At 41.6% G+C, this 22,923-nt stretch overlaps 1 protein-coding gene across 2 annotated transcripts in view; it reads left to right on the top strand.

Annotated features, from left to right (window-relative positions):
• Positions 1-22,923, top strand: part of RAPGEF5 (Rap guanine nucleotide exchange factor 5) — a 162,491-nt gene that overhangs the window by 59,473 nt on the left and 80,095 nt on the right. For both annotated transcript variants that reach the window (XM_075705573.1, XM_075705572.1), the window contains exons 8-9: positions 5,339-5,415; positions 11,076-11,201. In XM_075705573.1, coding sequence (XP_075561688.1) covers positions 5,339-5,415; positions 11,076-11,201 — 203 coding nt within the window. The remainder of the gene's footprint in view (positions 1-5,338; positions 5,416-11,075; positions 11,202-22,923) is intronic.

The raw sequence follows: 22,923 nt of genomic DNA, 5'->3' as shown, positions 1-22,923 counted from the left end.
AATGGCCATGTAAGTGCCACCCAGAGTTGCTTATGGATGGACAGATGTCCCTGCCTGCTGTTCAGCAGCAAAATGGTTAACTATGATGACAATCCTCTCTTAAGCATTTAAATAATTAGCTTTCAAAGTTAACACTCTATTAAGCCAAAGGGAGGAAGTTCACACCTCTCCTGGCATTATTGTTCCAGTCTGGCTGGCTGCAGCAGCAGAATGATGCAGTGCCTTGGTTTGTGTTGTGAAGGTTATCTTTGCAGCCAGAAGGGGTAGAAAGAAGAAACTTCATTTATAGAAAAGGAAGAAAGCACAATACAGCAAAGCCTCTGGGAAGATTGCAAGGCTGTGGGTTCCAGGAGTTGGTTTATGTGTGGATTTTTTTTTTTTTTTAACTGTCCTTTCCACTTACAGTTGGGTAAAAGATTCTGCTATTTTGAATAGGACAAAGTATTACGATGAAATAATGTGCATTGTATTATGTGACTTTTAAAAATCTTACTCATCAAGCATAATTAATTTACCTTCAGTTCGGGGCCGTACAGAACAGCTTATCGTGGAGGCACTGCTCTGTGGGTAACCCTGGCACCCTTGGCCATAGGCAGGAGACGGTCCATAGTGCTGCAGGTGGCTGTTGTGACCCTCACTGGGTGCCAGTCTGTCTAGCTAAGGTGAGCTCTTTAGCATGCCTGTAATGCTCCATGCTGCCGAGGTAGACAAATCCTTTCCAATGGCTTAAATCTACTTTAAACTTTGTAGCGTGGCAGTAAAAGCGGGGGAGCACTGTTGGTCAGCAATGGTGACACAAAGGATGTGCTTGGTTCCAGTGTGAGCGATGGTTACGTTCCCTTTCCCTTCACACCCCCGCGTGATGGCTGATTCTGCTGAGGTAGCTAGTACAAAATTATTTAATTTTGTTTCTTATTTCTTTGTTATTTTTTCTGCTGATTTAATAAGCTGCAACGGGATTACTAAAGGACAAGGCTCTCCCCCACAAGAATTCTCTGTTCCAACATTAGTTTATAGAAGAATCTGCTAGCAAAAATCTCAGCTCTGGTCCATGGGGGCACAAGGAACTCAGATCAGATGATGGCCCTTGTGATCCTTAAGTGAGCATAAAAAAAGTCAACATCCTGAATTCCCTAGGTTAATTTCTAAATGGACACATTTGAACTGCACATTAGCAAGCTCATTTAACGTCTTTTTCTTTCTCCAAAGGAGGAGAAATGCTGCAGGTAGAAAAGGGAATTAGTCACTCTATGTTTGTTTGCATTTTTTTTCTGTCACAGATCTCAAGCCTGAACCCAAATATAACATTAAATAGATACATATACATGAGGGTAAACCACCTTCCTTTTTTCCCTGGTGTTGCTGCTTTGTGAGACGTTCTGGGGTATTCGTATCAAGGAAAAATGCCGGGTTTATGCTGGCAGAGAAGGAAGGGTTTGGCCCAGCTCCAAAGTTCACAACTTTTTTGTATGTACATGTTACAATTTTAGGGAACTGTCCCAGAGTCAACACTCGCCTGGGAAATACTTTCCCATCCCACCCTAACCTTCCGCTTACTTTTCCTACAGTTGAATTTGCAACATCAAGCCTTTTTATTAAAAAATAAACGGCCAACTGACAGTAAGTGGGAAATTATCCTTGAATTCTTATATTTTATGACAGAACTTGTATTGTGTGCACAAGAGCCCACGAGGGCAGCACCTGGGCCAATTTAAGGGGTGTCTGTGGGTTGTCACAGGGTTAGGAGGCACACTGTGTCTAGAAATACAGCAGTTGGTTTCTTCTGTGTGTGTGATGACCCCTGTGAATATAAATTTCTGAATACACTGGAATATTTTAAGAGATTCATGCTTTTGCTGTATTTTATAGACTAAACACATAGTAACATTTTCATACAGAAACGAAGAAAATATAATTAAGGGTTGTTATTTGTCCATGTGGCCACTTCAGCCTTCAAGGGATTATGTTCTTGTGATGGGAAAAAATGTATGAGATGGTGTGATTCCTTGATTATTGCTCCTGGGTGTAGTTAAAGGGGTTCAAATTGTGCCTGGTTCTTATGTGTTTGGATAAGAGGCAGAGAGGACACAAAAATCAAGTTTATGATGGAAATTTCATGAAAAAGAGGCTGGCTGGTCCCTCTCTCCCAAGAGGGCTGCGAGAACATCAGTGTGAGGTCTGGGATTTTTTCTTTTCCTTTAAGAAAATATTTACTGGTTCTTTTCTACATTCCTTACACAATCTAAACAACATTGAAGCCAAGGAGAGCTGGGTTTGGATTATGAACTTTTTCAGCTTTTTTAGAGTTGAGCTGTGAACTTGCCGATAGAAACAGCTTCTTTCTTTTTCTTTCTTTTTTTTTTTTTTTTTTTAAGCTGTTCACTTAGGGTACATCTAAACCAAGGTTGTTTTCTCATCATTGTTAACATTGCTCATGCTAAAATTTTTCAACACCCAAGGATATCTGGTTCCATTGGGATTGTGGACACGCACCCACTTTCTCTTTCCCCTTGTGCAAGGTAAAAGATGTTGCTGCCCTCAGCCCAGGGTGTTTGCTGCCCGGCCAGTTAGCGTTCCTTCGCTAATCTGCCAGCCCAGCCAGATTAGCAACAGCGTGCTGCTCCTTGAAGGTCTGCCTGTTTGCTATGGTTGAAGATGCTCTGGGGTGTTTGCCCTGGCACCGGGCAGGGAATGGGACACTTGTAACAGAGGCCAGTGACAAGAAGCCACTTGGCAGCCACTAACCTTTTCCCCTGGCACAGCTGTTTGCAGAGCGCCCATCTGCTCAGGCTTGTTGGAAAAGCTGGCTGGATCAATGTAAATCACTTAAGCCTGGACCTGTGGTCCTGTTACTAGCAAGGTGCCACTCCTTTAAATGCCATGATTAATAGCCAATGTCTGTGGGGATATTTTGCCCATCAGTGGCTACAGCAAATTGATTTTAGGAGAAATCAGAAAATTGAAAGGAGAGTTGGGGAAATGTTGTGTTTCTGCTAACACAGCCACAGACAAGCGATTTGCAATTGCTCACACAACCATTTTTTAGCATTTGTTAATGCCTTCTGGCATTGCAACATTCCCAGCTCATGCCGCTTGCTCTGAATAGCATTTGGCAAATGGATGTCCTGAATGCTTTGTGTTCCCTGCAGCGGCAGCGGGTAGAATGGGGTCACGCACGTGTGGGAGTGTGCAAGAGGATGAGGCAGCTCTTGGGGAGGAAGGCTGGGAAGCAAGTTACAAGGGAAGGGACTGCACAGAGCCCCCAGCCTGGCTGGATGGAGTAGGTTGCCTTGGGAAACCCTGACCTGCCCTGGGAAAGCAGAGGCCACACGGAGCTGTTGAGGCAAGCACTCTGGTTTTACTGCTTCATTGGGTCGTTACTTTTCCAACCTAGTGCAGAGATATGCCACAATGTCCCAAACATGTTTTGATTTTGCCTAGCTTTAAATGCTGCTGGGATTTAACCCCCATTATACATGCCTTCTGTTACAGCTATAGATTGACCCTGTGTTTTCAGCATTTGCCTTGAATTTCAGAGGTTGGCTGGTAAAGTGATGTCAGCAAACCCACTAGTGAAGATTTATACCAGACCTCTGTTTTCCTTTGATAATGGATTAAAAAAAGTCCCTGAATGGAACAAACTGTATTGACAAAATTACTTTTTTTTCCCCTTTTATAATTACATTTTTATTACTTTTTTTTTTTTAATAGCATAACTGTGGGGGAAGAAAGAAGAATTATGCCCTATATGGCATAGCAGTATCAGCAGAAATCCTGCAGTAAAAAGAAAATAAATCCATATGCTTTATTTTAGAGATCAAGAACACTCTATAGTTACTTTTCTTTTAAGTTGCTGGATGCTGCCTAAAGGTTAGGCTGCTTTTTGTCTGCAGCAGACCCAGGCACCCATGCAGATACACCAAGCTAGACCTCATGGCTCACGTTACATGTATTAGCTCAGCCAAGGTAACCTGTACATATGTCTAAAGATTCAGGCTGAAGGTTGAGGAGAGTTTAGGCGACGGTGGTTGATGATTGTAGTACTGCTACCTCTACAGCCCATCTGTTCATCTATCAAATCCTGGGCTGCTTCAGCTCACAGACATACTTTTAAGGCAAAACGGGACTGGTGATCCTTGTCTGAAAACACAGTGCTGTGAGCTGTGGCTGTTCAGGTGCAGCCTGATGACCAGCTCAGGTACTCAGGGGTGAAGGAGGGAGAAGGTGGACAGGAGGAAGCACACAAGCTGAATCCTCCTGCCCATCCATCAGAGCCGTGAGCCTGGTACTGTTCAGGAAATGGATTTGCCAGCTCTACCGCTTCAAGGACACTTTTGTTTTCACAACCGCTATGGCTACACTAGCAAATCATTCAATGTGTACACAAGATTGATGATATTTGAGTATGGTGCTTGTAAGTAAATGAGTACAGTGTAAAGTCAAGTCACTTCTCATGTTTCGTCAGGTCTGATGCTCCTAACCTGCCATGTGCCACGTTTCAGAATGGCTGAGGGCTTGATGTCCCACTAAAATACAGCAGGTGGGCGTGTTGACTGGAAGGGTATCTTGGGCTATAGCTAGTAAAACTACCTATAGATATAGCTGTTTGCAATACGGAAGTCTGATGTGTCTCTTCAAAAGTGGTCCTTTTTCTTTAGCTTGGTAAACTGATAACTCCAGTTTCCACCTGTCCAGAGCTTACACGTTTGATCCAAACCTCTTTTCTTTAAAGCCTGGCAAAACTTGCTGGTGTTAAGCAATGTTAATTGAGCTAAGTTACTGGTTGCTCTTACTGTGCCAGCAGCATATAACCTTCAATAAAACATGTTCTGCTACCATTTATTTCCGGAGATGACTTTCATGGATAGTGGTGGTATTTGTTAAGATTAAGATCACTTTGTTTGCAAAGAATTTTCCAAGGCTGAGATGAGGGATAAATCTGCTTATATTGTTTAATCTGAATTGACTTTCTGCAGTATAATGAAAATAAAGGGATGTCTGATTTTTTTATTCTTTATGAGTCATCGGGTCTCATTATAATGTATGGAAAAGTGGAGTTTCCTTAAATGTCACTGTTTTATCAGGACTAACAGTAGCAGGAATATAACTCTTTAGTACCGCATTTTACTGCCTGGGAAAAATAAGGTATACCCTATTTAGGATTTGTCCAAACCCAGTAAGGTATACCTTATACAGTTTGTCCGAAACTACTCAATGAGTTAACTAGAAAGCTAAACTTGGAATGAGGTTTCTTCAATGGTCATCCTATTTGATCTAAACCGAGCCATGCTGATTTGAACCTGCCTGCTTCCAATACATTCCCTCTTTCTTATTTTAGCAATTCATCAAAATGAAGAAAACAGCAGTCAAGAAATAAGAGGACTAGAAGAGCTCAAGGATACCTCTGATGCTCAGGTAAATGTGCAAGATTAATGGCATCTCAGGGACTTTTTCAGATCTACAAGTTGAAGGATCTACATAGCTCTGGGCATTTTCCTCGATGTTCTGCACAGGGAGCCTGTAGGAAGGAGAAAGTCTATTGGATCTTGTCTTATGTGACTATTTACAATAAGATTGATTATTACCCTGGGAATTAATCCCATGATGTTGAAATCGGATAGCATTTGTAAGCTATCTCTCTGCTCTTTTTAGATAATACACATATAGCATATACCAGATGTGAAAATAAAATGAGATGTGTTTTAGCAGGCAAGGACATGTGACATTCTGATTGAATTTTAATCACTGTTAGTAGACATGCAATGAAATAAGGATACTTATTAGTCACTTGAGTGTAAGCAACAACCTTGTTCTTTCCTTCCCTAACTGCCCTCATTTACAACTAAAGCATACTTCTAGATATCGCTCAGAAGAAACTTAACTGCATTTTAGAGTATTTTATTGTGGAATTGCTTACCCTTTTTAATTCTGTGAAACTTTTTTGATTAATCTCCAGTTCATTCAATCATTCAGTTCATGCATTCAAACTGTGCAAGTGTAACTATATTGCTTACTGTATTGGTACTGATTATTGCTTTTAATTTAAAATTGATTTCTCCCAGTTTTGACTGTTTTTTTTTTCTTCTATTCCTCTTGAAAGTCTTACATTTCCCACCAGTTCCCACCTTTTTTCCTTCCTACATATGCAGCTTGCAGTTCCTGTCTCTGATTTATCTCCTAACACCTTGCCTGCTAAAAAGCTGTGTGCGAGAAAGACAGGATTTGTACTGACTGTGAGCAAGCCTAGCTCAAGGGGTACAAGCCACCTAGCCAGGTTAGCAGTACCTATATCATTCTAAAGGTAGGGGCTGTCGTGACTATAGTGAGCCCAGGAGCGGCTGTAGGCAGCTCCAGTAGCAGACCTGGGTGATGGCAGACAGCTGGATAGCGCAGGCAGAAAAGTGGGGGACCATGCGGATATGCCTGCTGCGTCAGTGTGTATCTGGGCTTTTCCAGCATACCATTCAGAGTAATGCTTGAGCAAGATGTTCAGAAACGGCCCGCTCTTTTCTTAATGGCACACAGTTTCAAATCTATTAAAAAAAAAAAAGTGTAGTAGGAGCCCTAATGTGTGAAAATTTTGTTACCTGACTTTGATTCATAATTCACATCAGTGTGAGGTTAAGGATCAGTCTTCTAGAGCTCAGCTGTGCATTACAGAGATTTAGAAAAGACACAAGGGGAAATATTGACTTCATTGAGCAAAAACTCTGGCTTTCTGTTTTCTTTTTCAAGTTTCATATATGCTCAGTTCTACTTGATTGTTGTAGTACTTACTATTTTTTGAAAATGTTTGTTCACATTTATGTCAGAGATGTTAAAAAGAAAGACTACGACATGTATGCTCAAAGCTCCTAAGTAGCCAGCTAATAAGATTAGATGGACAGATTATAAAAACCCGTAAGAATTTATTATTGGGCTATTGATTTGCTCAGCTTTTATTTGGCTGGAAACTAGCTTCTAAAATTTGAAAGAATTTGAAACACATCTAAAATTAAACAATTATTAAGTGAGCAGTTAACAAAAGTGATCAAGTCAAGTGCCCAACTGGGAGGAGAGCAGGAGCGTTATCAAAGCAGCTGTTGCTCCAATTTCTTTGTCAGTCCCGTAAAAATGACATCCTGCAAACACCAAATACAGTTTGTTTTAAGGGTGTGAATGATTTTTTTTTTCACTTTAGTGAGACTGTGCATGTGACTGGAGCAAAGCAAATGGTCTTACGAGGCAGTGGCATATGGTTTTAAGTTTTCAGGTTGATCAAAGGTGAAGCCTGTAATAATTATGTTTTCACCATACACAGAAGGAGACAGAGGTGCAGTGGAAAAAACCCAAACCACCACAAACTTCTTCTATCAGCAGAGTTGAAGGGTGTGGTGTCTGCTCTAAACATGGCTCTGTGGGATGGAGGCTTGACTTACATTGGAGTTAGTTGACCAAACTGGTAGAAGTGTGGAAAAAATTCAGTACAGGGATTTTTAAGTGAGCATACTGTAAACAATGTAAATAAACTAAACAAAATATCCCATCCTGTCTGCCTAGGGCTGGTTTAATTCACGTCCATGTCACTGCTAGCATATTCATTTATGGCCTTTGCAGAGGGAATATTTTCCAATGGATGTGCTGAAACAGAAAATGTGTTGTCAGCATCTTTGCTTTTCCAACCTCAGTAGTGACTAATTTACTTTCCTTCCCATTAAACTTTTTTATTTCATTTCAAATACTGCATAAACACCTTTAATTATAGTAATTTTGTGCCGTGAATGGTAGTAAAGCCTTACTATAAAGCTCCTACATTCTTTTATCATTCATTAAATTAAAGCCAGTTAAAATATGCAACTTTGTGATTTTCACCTTCACATAAGTTAGTACTTGTAGCTCTGTTGGTGTACATGAATTAGAGGACTAAGCACCAACAATTGGGCATGTGGGATTTTGGAGGGTGTGTGCCTGCACAAAATGCAGATCAAAATTGCACTTTGCAAGTAGGGCGGCTTGCCTTTACCCTTTCACCTAAGAGCTTCAAAGGTATTGTTTGAAAATTAAATTTATATTGACATGTGAAAATGACCAGTAATAGGAGACTCTTAACAATATCTTCCCAACTAGCTTTTAGAATCTGTCATCAATTAATTAATTAGTTGACCTGGATGCTTTTTTATTTTTTTATATATATATTTTAATATATTTTATAATATTTTAGCAGAAAGATTTATAGTGGAAAGTCAGCATAATTGAGGAAATCAGAATTAGGAGTGAGGGATTCATATTTTTCTTCTTAATTATGAAAAAGCATGCTTAGCCTTTTGTATTTCCAGTGCATTCTTTACTCCCAGAGCCAAGCATGTACATTTAACTTGGTAATACGTTAGTCCTCCCAGAAATTTTTAGTTGATCTTTTATCCTCTGGAAACCCAATAAAATAAATATCTTTTTCATGTTCTCTGTAATTCTTTAAACTAAAGAATAGTTGGGGAGGAGAAGACATGTTAAAATGTAAGATTTCTTCTTGGTCGTTATTTGAAACAGGACTATGATTCTTTAATGAAATTGCCAGTTTGAATACAGACGGTATTCATGGCAGGGGCAATGGGCTTGTATCTAGAGTTACTTTTTCCCTGGGGTGCTCATCCATGCAGAAAGCAATAATGTGGTCTGTATGAACGCAGGGCCAGAGGTGAAAGAGAGTGAGGCCCATGTGTTCAAAAAGTTGTCTTTCTCTGGGATGTTTCTTCCACTTGAACATACTGAAGCCAACTGGACCCCCCAAAGTGAAATTCCTCTCCCTCAGCTTAAAAAAAAGTGGTTTTGACCACTAGGCTTTGCTTCATACACAAGATCAATAAATACTTGTTCAGCAGAGTGAACACTGCATTTCTGTCGATATCCATCTGACATTTGAAGTACAGGGACTCGTAACCATCTATGCCTCTTCTAGGTCATGATCTGACTTGGCTGGGTGCAACATAAAGGTGGGAAAAGTCCCTCCACAGTAGTAAGATCCCAGATCCAGAGAGGCTGTCAATCTTTATAGTCCCAAAGCCCGAACAGTCCCAGAGCCCTAATAGGCCGTAACACTTTGAGTTGTCCTTAGCCTACAAGCCTGGGGGGATTACAGCGCCCAGATGTTATACTCTGCTAGAAGCATCCTGAAGCCATGAAATAAGCAGGTTTGGCTCTAGCTGATGTCCCCAAGCCATCGAAGTGTTGTGAAATGCAGACATCTGACCTCAGACAAGTCTGTGCCAATTGCCTAGGTTCCCTGTGTAAATTACTGGAAAAAAAGAATTTTAGGAAACAACTCCTCTGACCATTTTTAAATGTCTATGGTAGAATTAAAAAAAAAAAATCTTAAGTACCTCTTTTTCTCTATTGATTAAAGAGAGTCAGGCCAACTAGTTCATTATATTCTTCCACATTTGATAAAACCAGTCTCACTCCTTATTTGCAGGTGGTAATGGTGTGTCAGAACTGGTTTACAAATCCATGTCCCTGATTTAGAAGATTGGGGCTAATCTCATAGACAACGTAAGGATCTTCAGGTTAAGCGCTGCAATTCCTTGTTTTCTTGGTGAATTTCTGACCTTCAAACCAGTGCGTAGGTTCCTTATGTGGGAAAGCTAGGTGCCTCAGGAGGCTGGGGACTAAGCATAGGAGATGCAAAGCACAGGCCATATCTGAATTTCTTTCCTTCTCCAGAGCACAAGTGCCTGATGCAGACTTGTGAGGAGATGCCTTCATCCAGACTGGAGGAATGTAGGCATGTAAAAATTTCTTTCAAGTAATTTGTTAAGGATGACTCTCAGGATTTGGTCGTGGAACCTATTTTTCCCATCGGCATTAAAGCACTTATTCAGAAAGTGGATTTGTTACCCTCCTTGGCTGAAGAAACCTTAACCCACATTTCCCTCTTCCTTGGAGGAAATGGGACTGTAGGATGGTTTGGGTGGGCACTCTTACACCTTCAGCTGTCAAGGGCAGGAGTTGCTCAAGGTCAAAGGAATGAAGCCTGCATGGCACTACGGGTTAGCGATCAGGGCATCCCTGTCTTTTGGTTCTGACTCATAAGATGTTTTATGAATTTTGGAGTAGATACCGATTCAATTAAACCCAGGATGAACAGTAGAAAGAAAAGGGTGGAGGAACTGGGGAAAAAGGTTTATTTGCAGGTTGTCTTTAAAGTCATATGGCAGTACCATAGCCATGCCACATGCCTGGCCCTCCCAAGGCATATGCTGTTTTCATCAGGAAACATCTGGGCTAATAAAAGCCATGCGGTATCATCGAGCCAGGTCTCGGTTTCGCAGAGGCTATATCCATGACCAAATCATGGATAGTGATATTAGTCACTGACTTTGCAGGGAGTAATTTATCCCTCAACAGCTAACTTTGTGATCGGTCTGGTATGCCTGTGTGCAAGCATGAATCCGTCTTTTTATATATATGACATTTTTATAAAACAACCAGTGCTGAATGTTACGACGAAACACTATCAGCACAGCTTGAATAACTGGAGGAATGTTAGCCAAAAAAAATAGTTCTAACATATTTTTTAAAGCAAATCTCATTTTCTTCCCTAAACAAAATCAGGAGATACTGATTTGCTATTTACAGAATAAATAAACGTGGCACAACTGTCTTTTAACTCTTACGGCTTGCATACGTGAAAAATGGTCGGAGCTGGAGCAGGGGGAGTTGTAGCCTGTTATTTTTAGGAGTGCCTTGTGTTGCGCTTCATTCTTTTTCCAGGGCTGTTCCTGGCTAACTTTCCCATGAGTTTTTAACCTCTTGCTCTTGTTCTCTTATGTAACAGGAAACAGGCTGACAGGAACAAATAAAACACAGCGTATCTGATAGTCACACTCAGAGGAGCGGTTGATTTAGTTAGCCCTGCCTTCGTTGCTCCAAAGTAGATACATTTGGAGATTCAGATGTGCCTCAGCTCCTCTCCAGTTGTTTCCGAAGTACCGCAAATATGAGAAAACAGATGCGTTTCTTTTAAGGTTGAAATTTGTGGTGGTGTCATGTCCTGGGATTGTGGATTTAAGTATCTGTTTGCTCTTTCTCCCACCCTTAAGGCAGGGGTTTTGTGCAAGCTTCAGGGAAGAGATGACATCGGACGGATTGAGCTGGTCCAGAAGCTGGCGAGAGAAAACTGCCAGTTTTTGCAGGCGGACAGAAAACCACTGGAGAAGGCAGAACAAGTAAGTCATTTCGTGTTTGGGTTTTTTGTTTCTTTCTGGTAGGGGAGGGAGATTTAGGTCACAAAACTGAAATAGCAAAGCTGATGGTCAGAATCCTGGGCACACATTAGTCATGGAGCTGTAGCTGCTCTCCTCTGGCATTTATGTTTCTCTGAAGTGCATTCAGTTCAATAATTGTCAACACACTTAAATTACTATGTTGTCATTAACTGTCAGTTACTGTTATTAATACCATACACACATAGGAAATAGCAGATGATTTCAGGATGCTTTCTACCAAATTGTTTTTAGTGTTTATGAAATATTTGGGTTTTAGGGTGTATTTAAATAATATATAAGGTATATGAGAGCTTCAAGTACTTTAAATTGTCTTAAAATTACTTTGCTGCTGGTATATTTGGATGCAAGTATTGGCTGGAGCTTTTCAGTGTGAATTAAAAAGAACTGTCTGGGTACGGAATTCAGCAGTTCCTTTAAAAAATTTGTGTTTTCAACCAAATGTTACACTGAAGAAAGCAGCATTATGTTTAATGCTTCTGAAAGCACTTGTTCAGTTGTTCATAAGTGGATTGAAAATGCATGAAAACTTGACTGCTCTGCTTATAGCACAATGTATCCTAATTTTGTTCTCCTGGTAAAGATTTCTATTCTGATTGCATATTCATCTAAAGGTGCCCAGGATAATAACTGAGAAACAACAAAAATCCCACCTAGTCCTCATGTGTCTTGCTATAATGTATATGTAATTTATTCCATTTTCTGCTTGCTGGACGGTAGAAAAAAGGCATGTGCTTCGGCAAAGAAATACTTTTCAGCTCATCAGCAAGCTCATTCATATTGAAGTAAGGCTGCACAAAGGAAAAGAGAAGGATGAAATCTTATTTCAGAACTTCATGCTGTTCTGTTCAGCAATGTATAAGGTCTAGTCTGGAGTAGTTAAATACATAATTGTATCAGTAGGTGTGCATGAGGGAGGAGGGTAATTAGCCAGGCTCAAATCCCTGAGATTGAATTGTTCCTCAGCTGATCTGCTAGCCATGGACATCTGGCAGAATTTCCATATATCTTTAAACTGCATCAGCAAAGCGCAATTAAAAGTTTAGATGCTTAAGTAAAGAAGATTTTAAGCCAGGGAAGGTTTGTAATTGTGTTTCAGGATTTGGAAGCAAGATTACAGATGCTGTGGGCATAGGGGAGAGGAGAATGTCGGGACTGATACTCAAAAAATTCAGTGGGTATTTTTGCTGCTTACTCCGGTCATTGCAAAGGGTGATGTAGTGTCAGCTGCAGCTCTGTAGCTGCACAGATTACAGTACAGTTCCAAAAATGGAAAGGAAAGAAGTGCTCAGCTTTTCTTCTCCTTTGAAAAGTATGGTACTTAGCAATTGCTGCTATTTAGGAGATGAGTGACTTCAGTTTAGCAGGAGCTAGAGCAAGCTGCTCGTATCCATACTGAGCAGTATAATGCAGCAGCTACTGCTGTTGGGCAAGGCTGTGCCTTTAGACCTAGGAGGTGGCAGGAGAGACAAACGTCACCTGAGAGACTGCAGAAGCACAGGTGCCCTTTATTTCTGGGTGGGGAGCGTCTTACAGCTAGTGCTGGCAGTAACAAGTTATGGTGTGCTCCCCCACCCTGTTCTACACATTGCTGGTTGTTGTAGGGTGGGGGGTGGTAGGGCTCTTCCCTACGGTCCAGGCAGCCCATCCCCAGATGTGAGACTTGCAATCCTCTGTGCGGGTGTATTTGCTAAGTCCCCAACCAGTCTATTGATTTCGTTAGGAATAGTCACCAAGAAGGCATTACCGAACATGGGCAAGGTCTGTTGTAGGCTTCTCAGTTTAGCTGACTCAGGTAATTTACTTTCACTGGAAAAAACCCATGCTTTGCTGCAGTGGGGGTGGTGGGTCGCATACGTTCAGGAAGATGTGAGCTTCCATCCCTTCCTCTCCCTCCCTTCCTCCCTTGTGGTCTGAGAGCTGCTCTGGCGCATGTGCAGGTGGCAGGGTTTGGCTGGCTGGGCAGAGTTCGCTGCTCTGGGCAGCTGTTCCCTCTCTTCTCTGAGGAGAAAAGCAGCAGGCTGGACTGCAGTGAGTACCACTCAGATAGGGGCTTTCAGACCTTCCCGTCTCATCCTGCTGCTACGGAAGTGATGGCAGATTCATTGGCATCGGCTTACTGCCCAATCCCTTGTGCTCACTGTAAATGTGAGAGGAACAACATGTTCAGGGTGTGGTGTCCTCAAAAAATGATGTGTAGCATGCACATCTTTTTTTTTTTTTTTTTTTTTTTTTAAATTTTTAAAAGCGTAGCTTACTTGTACATTACTTTCTTAAAAACACGGGGTAATGGGCACTTGATGTAGGCAGTAAAATGGAGCAGCTCTGCGCATTCTCCACAGGACCCTCATTTCTCAGCAAGTATCCCTGCACTAAAGCTTTCATCAGCTTTCCCTCCTGGGGAGCTCCAACTGCGCTTTCACGGATGATCTGCCTTCCTCAAAGGGAAGGCGTTTGGTCTGTAAATGAGATGCGTGAACACCCTGCCAGGCTCCTCTCCCTGCCCTTCAAGAGCCGGCCAGCTGGGCTGGCCTCCTGGCACACATCTCAAAACAGAAATGGTGTTGGTTGGCGGGGCTGTGCGTTTCGGTCAGCCTGGGGCAGTGTCACTGCTTGAGGCTGGGGGTTTTGTAGCCTGCCTCGAAGTAAAGCTGCTCTTTCCAAGAGGGCCAAGGGGGAATTTTTGCCCAAAGTGGGGTTCTAGTTTGTCCTCCTCTAGGAATATGCAAAAAGAAAAAACGACTTGAACACAGGATTAGAACTGTGCATGTGCATACTTCCTATCTACATGTGCTGTGTCCCACCCATGCAAAAATGCCAGGGCAATGGAGTTGTGGCTCCTCTCTTGCTACCTACCCACTGTGTTTCTAAAGCCAGTCTCTTCAGACTAAAATCTCACATAGTTTTCCAGCATTAACAACAAACACAAATGTACTGGGATTGGGCTTTGCTGATTCTTTTACTTTCTTCTGAAGAAGGAAGAACTCTCAGCCTAAGTGAAGAATTGAGCACCCAATGAACCCAACAGCTTTTTTCCCACGCAGTGACTGGGGTGTGGAGCTGCCTGTGGAAATGACCTGCTTTGTGTTTGTAGCGTTCTGAGCGCGGTGGGGAGCTAGGCTGCCAGGAGGACTGGTGAGCCCTCCTATCATTCAAATAAATAATCGCCATCTTCATCTGAGTTTGAGGACAGAACTTCATGACTCACACAGGAAAGGCAGATGACATGTGGATGCACAAGAGTCTGGTCTTCCAGAGGTTTTCAGGCAAATAAAATACCTAATCATATTCTTCAAGGTGGGGTTTAGGAGGCTGTGGTCCGTGGCCCACAATGGGCAGGTAAAGCATGGATTGGTTTGGGGCGCTGGTTCAGAATGAGATGAAATTTAATTATTTTTTCTCAGCAAAAGCAGATGGTCTGGAAGAGGGAAAATACGTGACAGCTGGGTGGTTCACTGGAGGAGACAGCTTGGTTTGGAGCTATGGTGGCAGAGAGAAGGGATTCCTTCAGTTTGGATGTGTTCTGGAGGGTATAAAATTGGGGTATGTACATGATGATTTTGTACATGCATACATTTTTACTTCATACTTTAAGCACCCAAGTCAGAAAGTCCATACTGCTTTTGTTTCAGGTTTCTGGTATGCTAGCTATTATTTCTTTTCAGATTCATGGTCTGGATAAAAAAAGTGTTCTGAAAAAGTCCTATAATTTAAAAAGTTTTGTGCATGAGCTCTGTTATAGGTGAGCTGCTTATTTGTTTCTGGCACTGCAAGCTTGCTGTGACCAGGTTAGACTGGCATTTTGGAACTAGAGATTGTTCTTCTGTAGCACACAGTGCCAGCCTGCTCTCTGGTGAATGTAATGTTTGCAAAGTGTTCTAACTGTAACCGTGCTCACAGCCTTGTAGAAGAAAACAAAAAGTAAATAATAGTGATTTTTTCCCCCATTCCCACTTGCTAATGTGTTAGAATAAGGTTCTTAATTAAGGCACTGAACCTACCATATGTGTTAAGTTTCCTAAAACTTCAGTTTTGCTAATGAGTAGAAATAGCAAATACACTTCTAAATAGGCAGATAAGCTTCCTGTCTGTGCTGTTGCATTCCTACAATGAGATTCAATGTATTGATAAATAAATGAAATAGTTGTCTAAAATGCACAGAAATTATTTTAATATCAAATGTGGGCTAGAGTAAAAATAACCATGCAAGTTTGCAGTTCTAATTTTATCATTACGTGCAAATCCTACTCATAAGCCTAGGCAAATCTAAAACTAGATATTTGTATTTTTATGCTATTTAAATATTTCATTCCCTTAAAACAATTGCTTTGACAGAAAATAGATGAAAAATCTGTTTTGAAATATTCAGCTATAAAATGAGCCTGCTTTTTTGAGAAGTTTGCGTACTGTTAGCATTAATTATAATATAGAAAGCAAGCTCTGTATGTAAAGCCATTTGAAGTAATTTGTCATAGCTTTTTTTTGCTCAAGCGTACATTTGAGATGCATTTGAGACACATTTGCACTAAATCTTATTTTTTTTAACTCCTTTTAAGCAGCTACAGGCTCAATTAAATAATGCCTTTGTAATAGACGTGATACTGTTTGTACAGTATTTCCAGTTATTATTTCAATGAAGTGTTGCACTGATTAAGAAAATGACGTCTCTTTAGTGTCATTGTCTTAGCAAAACCGTAAAAGTGCTTTTCACCTCAGCAACATGGGGAAAATGTTCTTTAGATTATAGTACCATTTTCACAGTCAGATCAACTGAATAAGCTTTCTACAAATTGACAGTAATGTTCAAAGGAAATTTAAGATTCTCTATTGTGTTCATTAGAGAACTAAAGAATATGAATTCATTTATTCAACTATATAAATTATATTCTAGGCTGGGGCTTTTCCAGTACTTCCATGCATCAGTGGGGAGGGGAATGTTTCCTAAATCCACCTTGTAATCCCTTTAGAGATTAATGTATATATTAATTAGAGTTACCTATCATTTAAAAGTATATAAGTACATACAGCTTGAATGTATTGATTCTGTGACTTAGCCAGTTCAAGGTGAAAGAGTTATATTGTAGGGGGGCAGGTATGTTTTCAGAAGGACAACAGATACTGGAGAACAGTTTTGTTAATTTACTGGGTACTAACTTTTGTAATCAGTGGTCTCATTAAGAAGACAGATGATTTGCTCATTGAAGCAGGTTAGTGGTTGGGCTGAAGCTGTTAAAGGCTTACAAAAGAAGATTAACGATTTAGAGCCTCGGGTTGTATAGATTACTCACGACTGAGGAATTTCTTGAGGAAATTCCAGCCATGACACATCAAGGTTATTTTAGGGTGCACCTACCTGTCCAGCTGGACGTCTGCAAGGAGACAAGAATGAACGTCAGGACGTGTCCAGAGCTGCAGTTTTTGTTAGCTTGACAAAGCTGTGGCCTTGCACTGATGTACTGCTGAATTGCTGGTCAGTAATCAGGGCTCTGATGGAAAAATATTCTTTAAAATGATGACGTCGATGACATCGAATGATGTCTGAATGCAGTCAGTGACTGAAATCTGTGTTTTACTTTTAAAAAAAGTCATTGCTGCTTTTGTTGTATCTGCTCTAGCTGGGACAGATGTATTGGGTAGCTTGAGTGCAAATTTACTGGTTTTGGCTTTTGGAGGCTATTCTGCATCTCTTGCATAACTCTGGATCAAGTGGACATAACAACTATAGCACAGTGAAAGTTTTTGCAGAAACTTTTGTGGCTTCAGTAGCCATGAGATGGTACAGGTGTCTGAAGTCATTGAAACAGAATGGATTTAGCACATCAGCACAGGAGTTTGCTATTTCCCTTCCGACCTCAGATCTGCCAGCGTTAGCAGAGCGAGCTGTACCAGGGTAAGACGATAGTTTGTAACTTTGACTTAGTCTTCAACTACAAGCCAATCAAAAAATGAGTCTATCATTGAGGTTGTCACTTTATAGCTTGTGTTGAGTAAGAGTAAATGATTAAAAGGTAGGTACATGCTTGCTGTGGAGGTAACCCGAAGTTCAAGTCTCTGGTCTGAATCAGGAGGAACAGGGACTTGAATTAGTTCTGTCATGTTCTGGAGAGAGTGTCCTATTCCAGAGGGTCAATCTTTCATCTGCTGGAATGAATGCATAGCCCCAGGTGATCACCTGTTCTTCATAAAGCCAACCTCTTTATCTTCTGAGAAGAAAAAACTCCTGCAGGTCCTAGGATTTTTTCAGTGCAGAACAGGCACAGGCATCTTTTTGAAATGGAAAAAGTTTGCCAGAGATAAGGATCCTCCCGCTCAGATGTAGGACTGGGATCATTTGGCTGCTAGCAAAAGCTTTGTTTCAGTGTCTTGCAACACTTTTGTTAAAATAATAAGAAAAGTATTTTTATTTACTATATACTTTTAAGAGGACTTACTATTCCTTTTGCTGAGTCTATTGAATGTGGCCAGAGTTTTGGAGGGGAATGACCTCTTGCCAGGAGTGCAAAATAGAGGTGAGATGATATGGTCCTTCTTCTTGTAAAAATATAGCACTTGAGAGGATTCATGCTTGTGCTTACATGATGTGTTGTGAGCACAGTATAGGAACATGGCAAGTGGGAAGCTCACTCTTTTCCTTTGAGTCAAGTTATATATTCCCATAATATTTTCTTTCCTCCAGATGCTCAGCCTAGTGTTTAAAAGAAAAGAAAGCCTAATTTGATCCTCTTTGATTTATTCTGTAACATTAAACTGTTTTGTATAGAAGGAAATTCCACATGCACATTTTGCATGCTGGGCTTTCTTTGGTGTGGAATGGTGACTCATTCTTGTATAGGACAATACTAGCTACTGGGCTGAAAGAGGTAAAAAGGGCATGTGGTATTTAGCCAGCTAAAACCTGGGAGCCAGGATGCTGAATTTTTATTTTTGACTCCATCGGTTATTTAATATGTAACCTTCTTCAAATCACATCACTTCTGTTTACCCAGATATAAAATGGGGGTCTTAAACATGTGTGACCTTGAAGGGATGCTATAAAACCTGCAGTGGTTAATGAATGTTGATTGAATTGCTTTGAGATCCTTGAGAGGTGGTTTGGAGATCCCAGCAAGCTGGAAGTGGGTTGGACTTTGAACTGCTGAGGGCTGGGAGGGGGATATTTTTTAAAAACGTGAGCAGAGTTGTGGCAAGGCCAAGCAGTTGCAGTCGCTTTGCGGTCTCAGGGTCCTGTGGGCACCGCTTCCGCAGCTGTGCTGTTGGCAGCATTCGTGCCCTGACTGCTTGTCCCCATCCCTGGACTTGCCCCATGCTGTGCTGCTCTGTGAAGACACACAGGGAATAATCCAGCTGAAAAATAAAATAAGTACACCTTTCTTGTGGGGTTATTTTGCAGCTGGATCAGTTTCCCTCGTGGTATGGGGATATGAGTATGGGCTGGGAATGAGACATGGTGTCAGGGGTGACCCGCACTGGTGAGAACTATTCTGCTGCTGACAGTGAAACACGGCCTTCCTTTATTCCCCAAAGCCTTGTGACTTACCAAATCCAGAAACTGAGCTGGGTCAAATTAAATGTCCTTGCCTTTTTTTGGTTGGCATAATTTTGATCTAGATCCTGTGCCTCACCATGTGGCTTCATGAAGGCTTACATGCACAAAGAATGGGGTGAATGATGAGTAGGGGTCAGCATCCAGGAACAGGGAGAGGACAGGAGCGCTCTTTTTCGTGGGCAGTGGGACTACACAGTTCCTGGTATCACCAACACTGAAAACATGGTTCCTTGGTTCTGCCTTCTGCTCCGTTTATCCATGTGAAAAAGCAGAGAAACTCTCTGAAAGCTTCTGTGTTTCTCTCCAGATTCTGATCCACTTACCTGCTTACGTTTCTAGACTGTCCAAAGGCTTACATAAAATTAATCTATCATTTTATCCCTTCAGAGAAGTAGAATTACCAGTTTATGAATTCCAAACACCTGCTCTAATGTTTCCCAGTTTTAAATTTACCGCTCTGTCCCTCTCTTTGTATGATTAATACATTTGATGATGTTCTGAATGTTCTTTTCTCCATTTTTCTGATTTATGACATTGATAAACTCCCAGTTATGCTGATAATGCAGTGCCTGTATCCTGCCGTCTACTTCTGTACAGTTACTTCTGTGTTTGTCCTGGGAACTCTGAATAACAGAATTGCCTGGATCTCTGTCAAGGTAGGGATTTTGTTATCTAAATTCAGAGAGATTAAAAAGAAAAGTTGATAATGCTTTGGATAGGTACCATGCAAACTGAAGTCAGAAATTGCAAGCTGAATTCCAGAATTCCTGTTTCTGAAATACAGGAGAAGTCATTTTGTCCTTCCCCTTTCAGTGGTACAGATCTTTTAAGTCATTCATTGTTTTACTAGACTTTTCTCTTGGAATTGAAACCAATCAAGGACACCTGGCTTTGGCTCATGGTGTGGACTTGGCTGAGAAGAAACAGCCAAGATAGCTGGAAAACTTTGTTGATAACCCAGAAGCTGATGGCTGTCTACCACATCATCTTTTGGAAGTTGTCTGAGATTTAGTAGCCTGCCCAGAGATCAGTCATGTAAAAAACAAGGAGACCTGAAGCACTGACTTGGGTTTTGGTTTTTTTTTTTCCTTTTTTTCTCCTATCCTCCCAAATAACTTCAGGAAGAATGTTCAGTTTCACTGAAGTGGAGTTTTGGGTCATTAATGCAGAAGATAGGTGGCTAGTGTCATTAAACAGGTGAACACATTTCTACATGTCAAGCTTTGCTCCTGTTTGGAGTAGAAGCTGCACCTGAGCAAATTCTGTAGTAAGATCTGCACTCTGTGCTAAGGGCAGTGTGGTTCCAGTGGCAGGATGCTCTGGAGTCGATGAGGCCTCCTTCGGTTTCAGGTGCTGCTGTGCTAACCCTCCCCAGCTGCCAGAGCAACCTAGCTTTCTTCAGAGACCTGACAGCCTGTGTCAGGGCCTCACTGGAATGAATGCCACCAGCATCTGTCGGCTTTTGTTCCTGCAGGCAGGCTCTGGAGACCACCTGGAGCATGCCGGCGTGAAGACTCAGGCTTTCCCTTACACTCAGCTGCCTCCCCTGTACCAGAGTCAGGCTATCTGCACTGAGGGCTTTTTGGAAAAGGGGCAGCTGTAAAGTGTCTATCTATCTCTGTCTACATTGCTGAAGCCTCCTCCACAGCAAGAAAGGAAGGACACCTTGACCTTGTATTTTTTTTGCAGGCTTCTTTTTTTCCAGGATTTATTTATTTTAATCATGAGACATCCCTTAAATCTCCAAATGCTGTCCTTTTGCTATGGCTATTCTGCCACTTACTGTGCCTGCATTTTAAAGCTTAATTCAGCTCCTGCTGATGATAATAGGTATTTTTTGGTGAGAGCAGGGTATAACCCTTAGGGTCCAATGCTTCCTTTGCACCGTAGCCTTGAAGGTGGTGGCATTTTGCAAGATGTGCTTGACACATGGTCACCTGTGGAGAATGCTGATTTGGTAGCAGTTAATACACCACTTACATTCATTTGTCCTGGTTCTATGTGGCAGCTCAAAGAGCAAAGGAATGAAAACCCAGGCGATTAGTAGGATTTTTGCTGTCTGTCTTCCTCTAAATCAAAGCAGGTATTCCCCTCTCCTTCCTTGATTAGTGTTCCTGCTGCTGTGGGCAGCACCTCCTATATTCTAATTCACAGCACGTGAAAATGAGGTCTCAAGTGCATATGCATGGATTTCATTTTAACTACCCAGTGAAAAGTTTTAATTAGATGTTTCATGTGGAAACATGAAACAGGGTTTGAAATTAGCAATGACCTTGCAGCCTTCATCAAATATATTTTCTGATATCATGTGGCAGGCAGTTCCCAGCTTTTTTTGTCAGTGGCTGGAACGTGCACATCCGAGTGGGGAAGGCTCTGACGTGTGGGAGCAGCAGCAGTTGCTGGTTGCAGGAAAAAGTACTTTAGCCTCATTTGGTGACTGGGAAAATAATAGAATGACCTAACTCAGGAAGATCATGAATAGCAGCTGGTATTTCCTGTAACAGCTTGCTGGAAATCAAGCCTTAGGTGGATTTCCAAGCTCTGAACTAGGGTAAGCCCTGAACAGGGGGTGATGCTGAGCTACAAAGCCTTGTTTGATCAAGGGAAAGGCAGACAGCTCACATCCCTTGTTGGCTGTGCTGTGCATCAGCTCTGTCTTCTGCCAGCCTGGCTGACACTACTGTCTCACCTGGAGTGGCTGGACTGAGATCACCATCCCTTAATTTGTCTCCATTTTCTCTGGGAGGTGAGAGGAGTAGACCTGTGCATGCTCTATCAGGAGCAATGCTTCTACTTAGTCCAGTGCTGGGAGGAACAAAGGAGAACTTGCTCTTTTGGTAGAGTAGGAGACAAGCACAGAATGCGAATATGCATCACCTTTTTTGTTTGGATGCAATATCACAGTGTCTCTTCCTTTTTTAGAAGCACTGATATTTATCAAATGAATACAGTATCAGTTTAGGCGTTTTTGCCAAATACTATTGATATTGCAGGTAGAGGATTATTTACCACAGGAACCTTTGAAACATATATGTGGATACAACTACAGCAGTTACATTGATTTACTGTTTGCAAAATATGCTGTCTGGCCATATTTAGCAGGTTAATAGAGAGAATTGATGTGGTCAGGGTCAGGGGAGAAGACACTAATCAGAGCTGGCTGGGGTGAAGAGGCCAGAATTTCAGTTCTCACATGCAAAGCGTGGTTGTTCAGGTTTCCAGCTAAAAACCAGACGCATTCAGGCCTGGATTTCCTTGTGAGGATGGTACATGGTTGGAAAGTGTGCCGACACTCTGGTGTTGTCTTCTCATGTTTGAAACCTGAATCTTTTCAGTGGAGTCAACACATTGATTCAGTCTGTCCAAATAATCTGGCAGTCTGTACACAGTACCTATAGCAAGCTAATCATTGGACTATATTGATTTGTTTTTGGTTTCCTAGATTTGATGAACTTGTGTAAAAGAAGCATGTGGCTTCTAAACAAAACTCCCTTTTGCAGTGAGTGCTTTACTGCTATTCTCCGCAGAGGCAGAAGTAAATTAAACCTGGGTGGAGGATTGTCCTACCTGCTTTATCATTGGCATCACAAGTTTATCCAGAGGAGTTTGAGCAGTCCCCAGTTCCCCACTGGGAACTCATCAAATCCTGCACATTGCAGGTGATGGCATCCTGCATCTGGGGCTTTTTTCAGGATTTCACCAAGGATACATCAGAATCCTCCTCCACCAAAGAACTTGGGGTGCTCATGGTCCCCCAGTTCTCCTTCTGTAGAGATACATGCCTATGTGTGCAAGTACTGTATGTATTTATTCATTAAACAGACTGCAAACCTTGCTAAAAGTAAAGCTGAGTGCTTACAAGGACTACTATTGTCCTGGTTTTGGCTGGGATAGAGTTAATTTTCTTCCTAGTAGCTGGCATAGTCCTGTGTTTTGGATTTAGTAGGAGAAGAATGTTGATAACACACTGATGTTTTTAGTTGTTGCTAAGTACTGCTTATGCTAGTCAAGGACTTTTTAGCTTCCCATGCTCTGCCAGGGGCACAAGAAACTGGGAGGGGGCACAGCCAGGACAGTTGATCCAAACTGACCAAAGGGCTATTCCATACCATATGATGT

This window comes from Pelecanus crispus, chromosome 2, assembly GCF_030463565.1.
Source record: "Pelecanus crispus isolate bPelCri1 chromosome 2, bPelCri1.pri, whole genome shotgun sequence".
Taxonomy (NCBI): Eukaryota; Metazoa; Chordata; class Aves; order Pelecaniformes; family Pelecanidae; genus Pelecanus; species Pelecanus crispus.
Note: the sequence above shows the minus strand (reverse complement) of the source record. Positions and strands in the feature narration are given on the sequence as shown.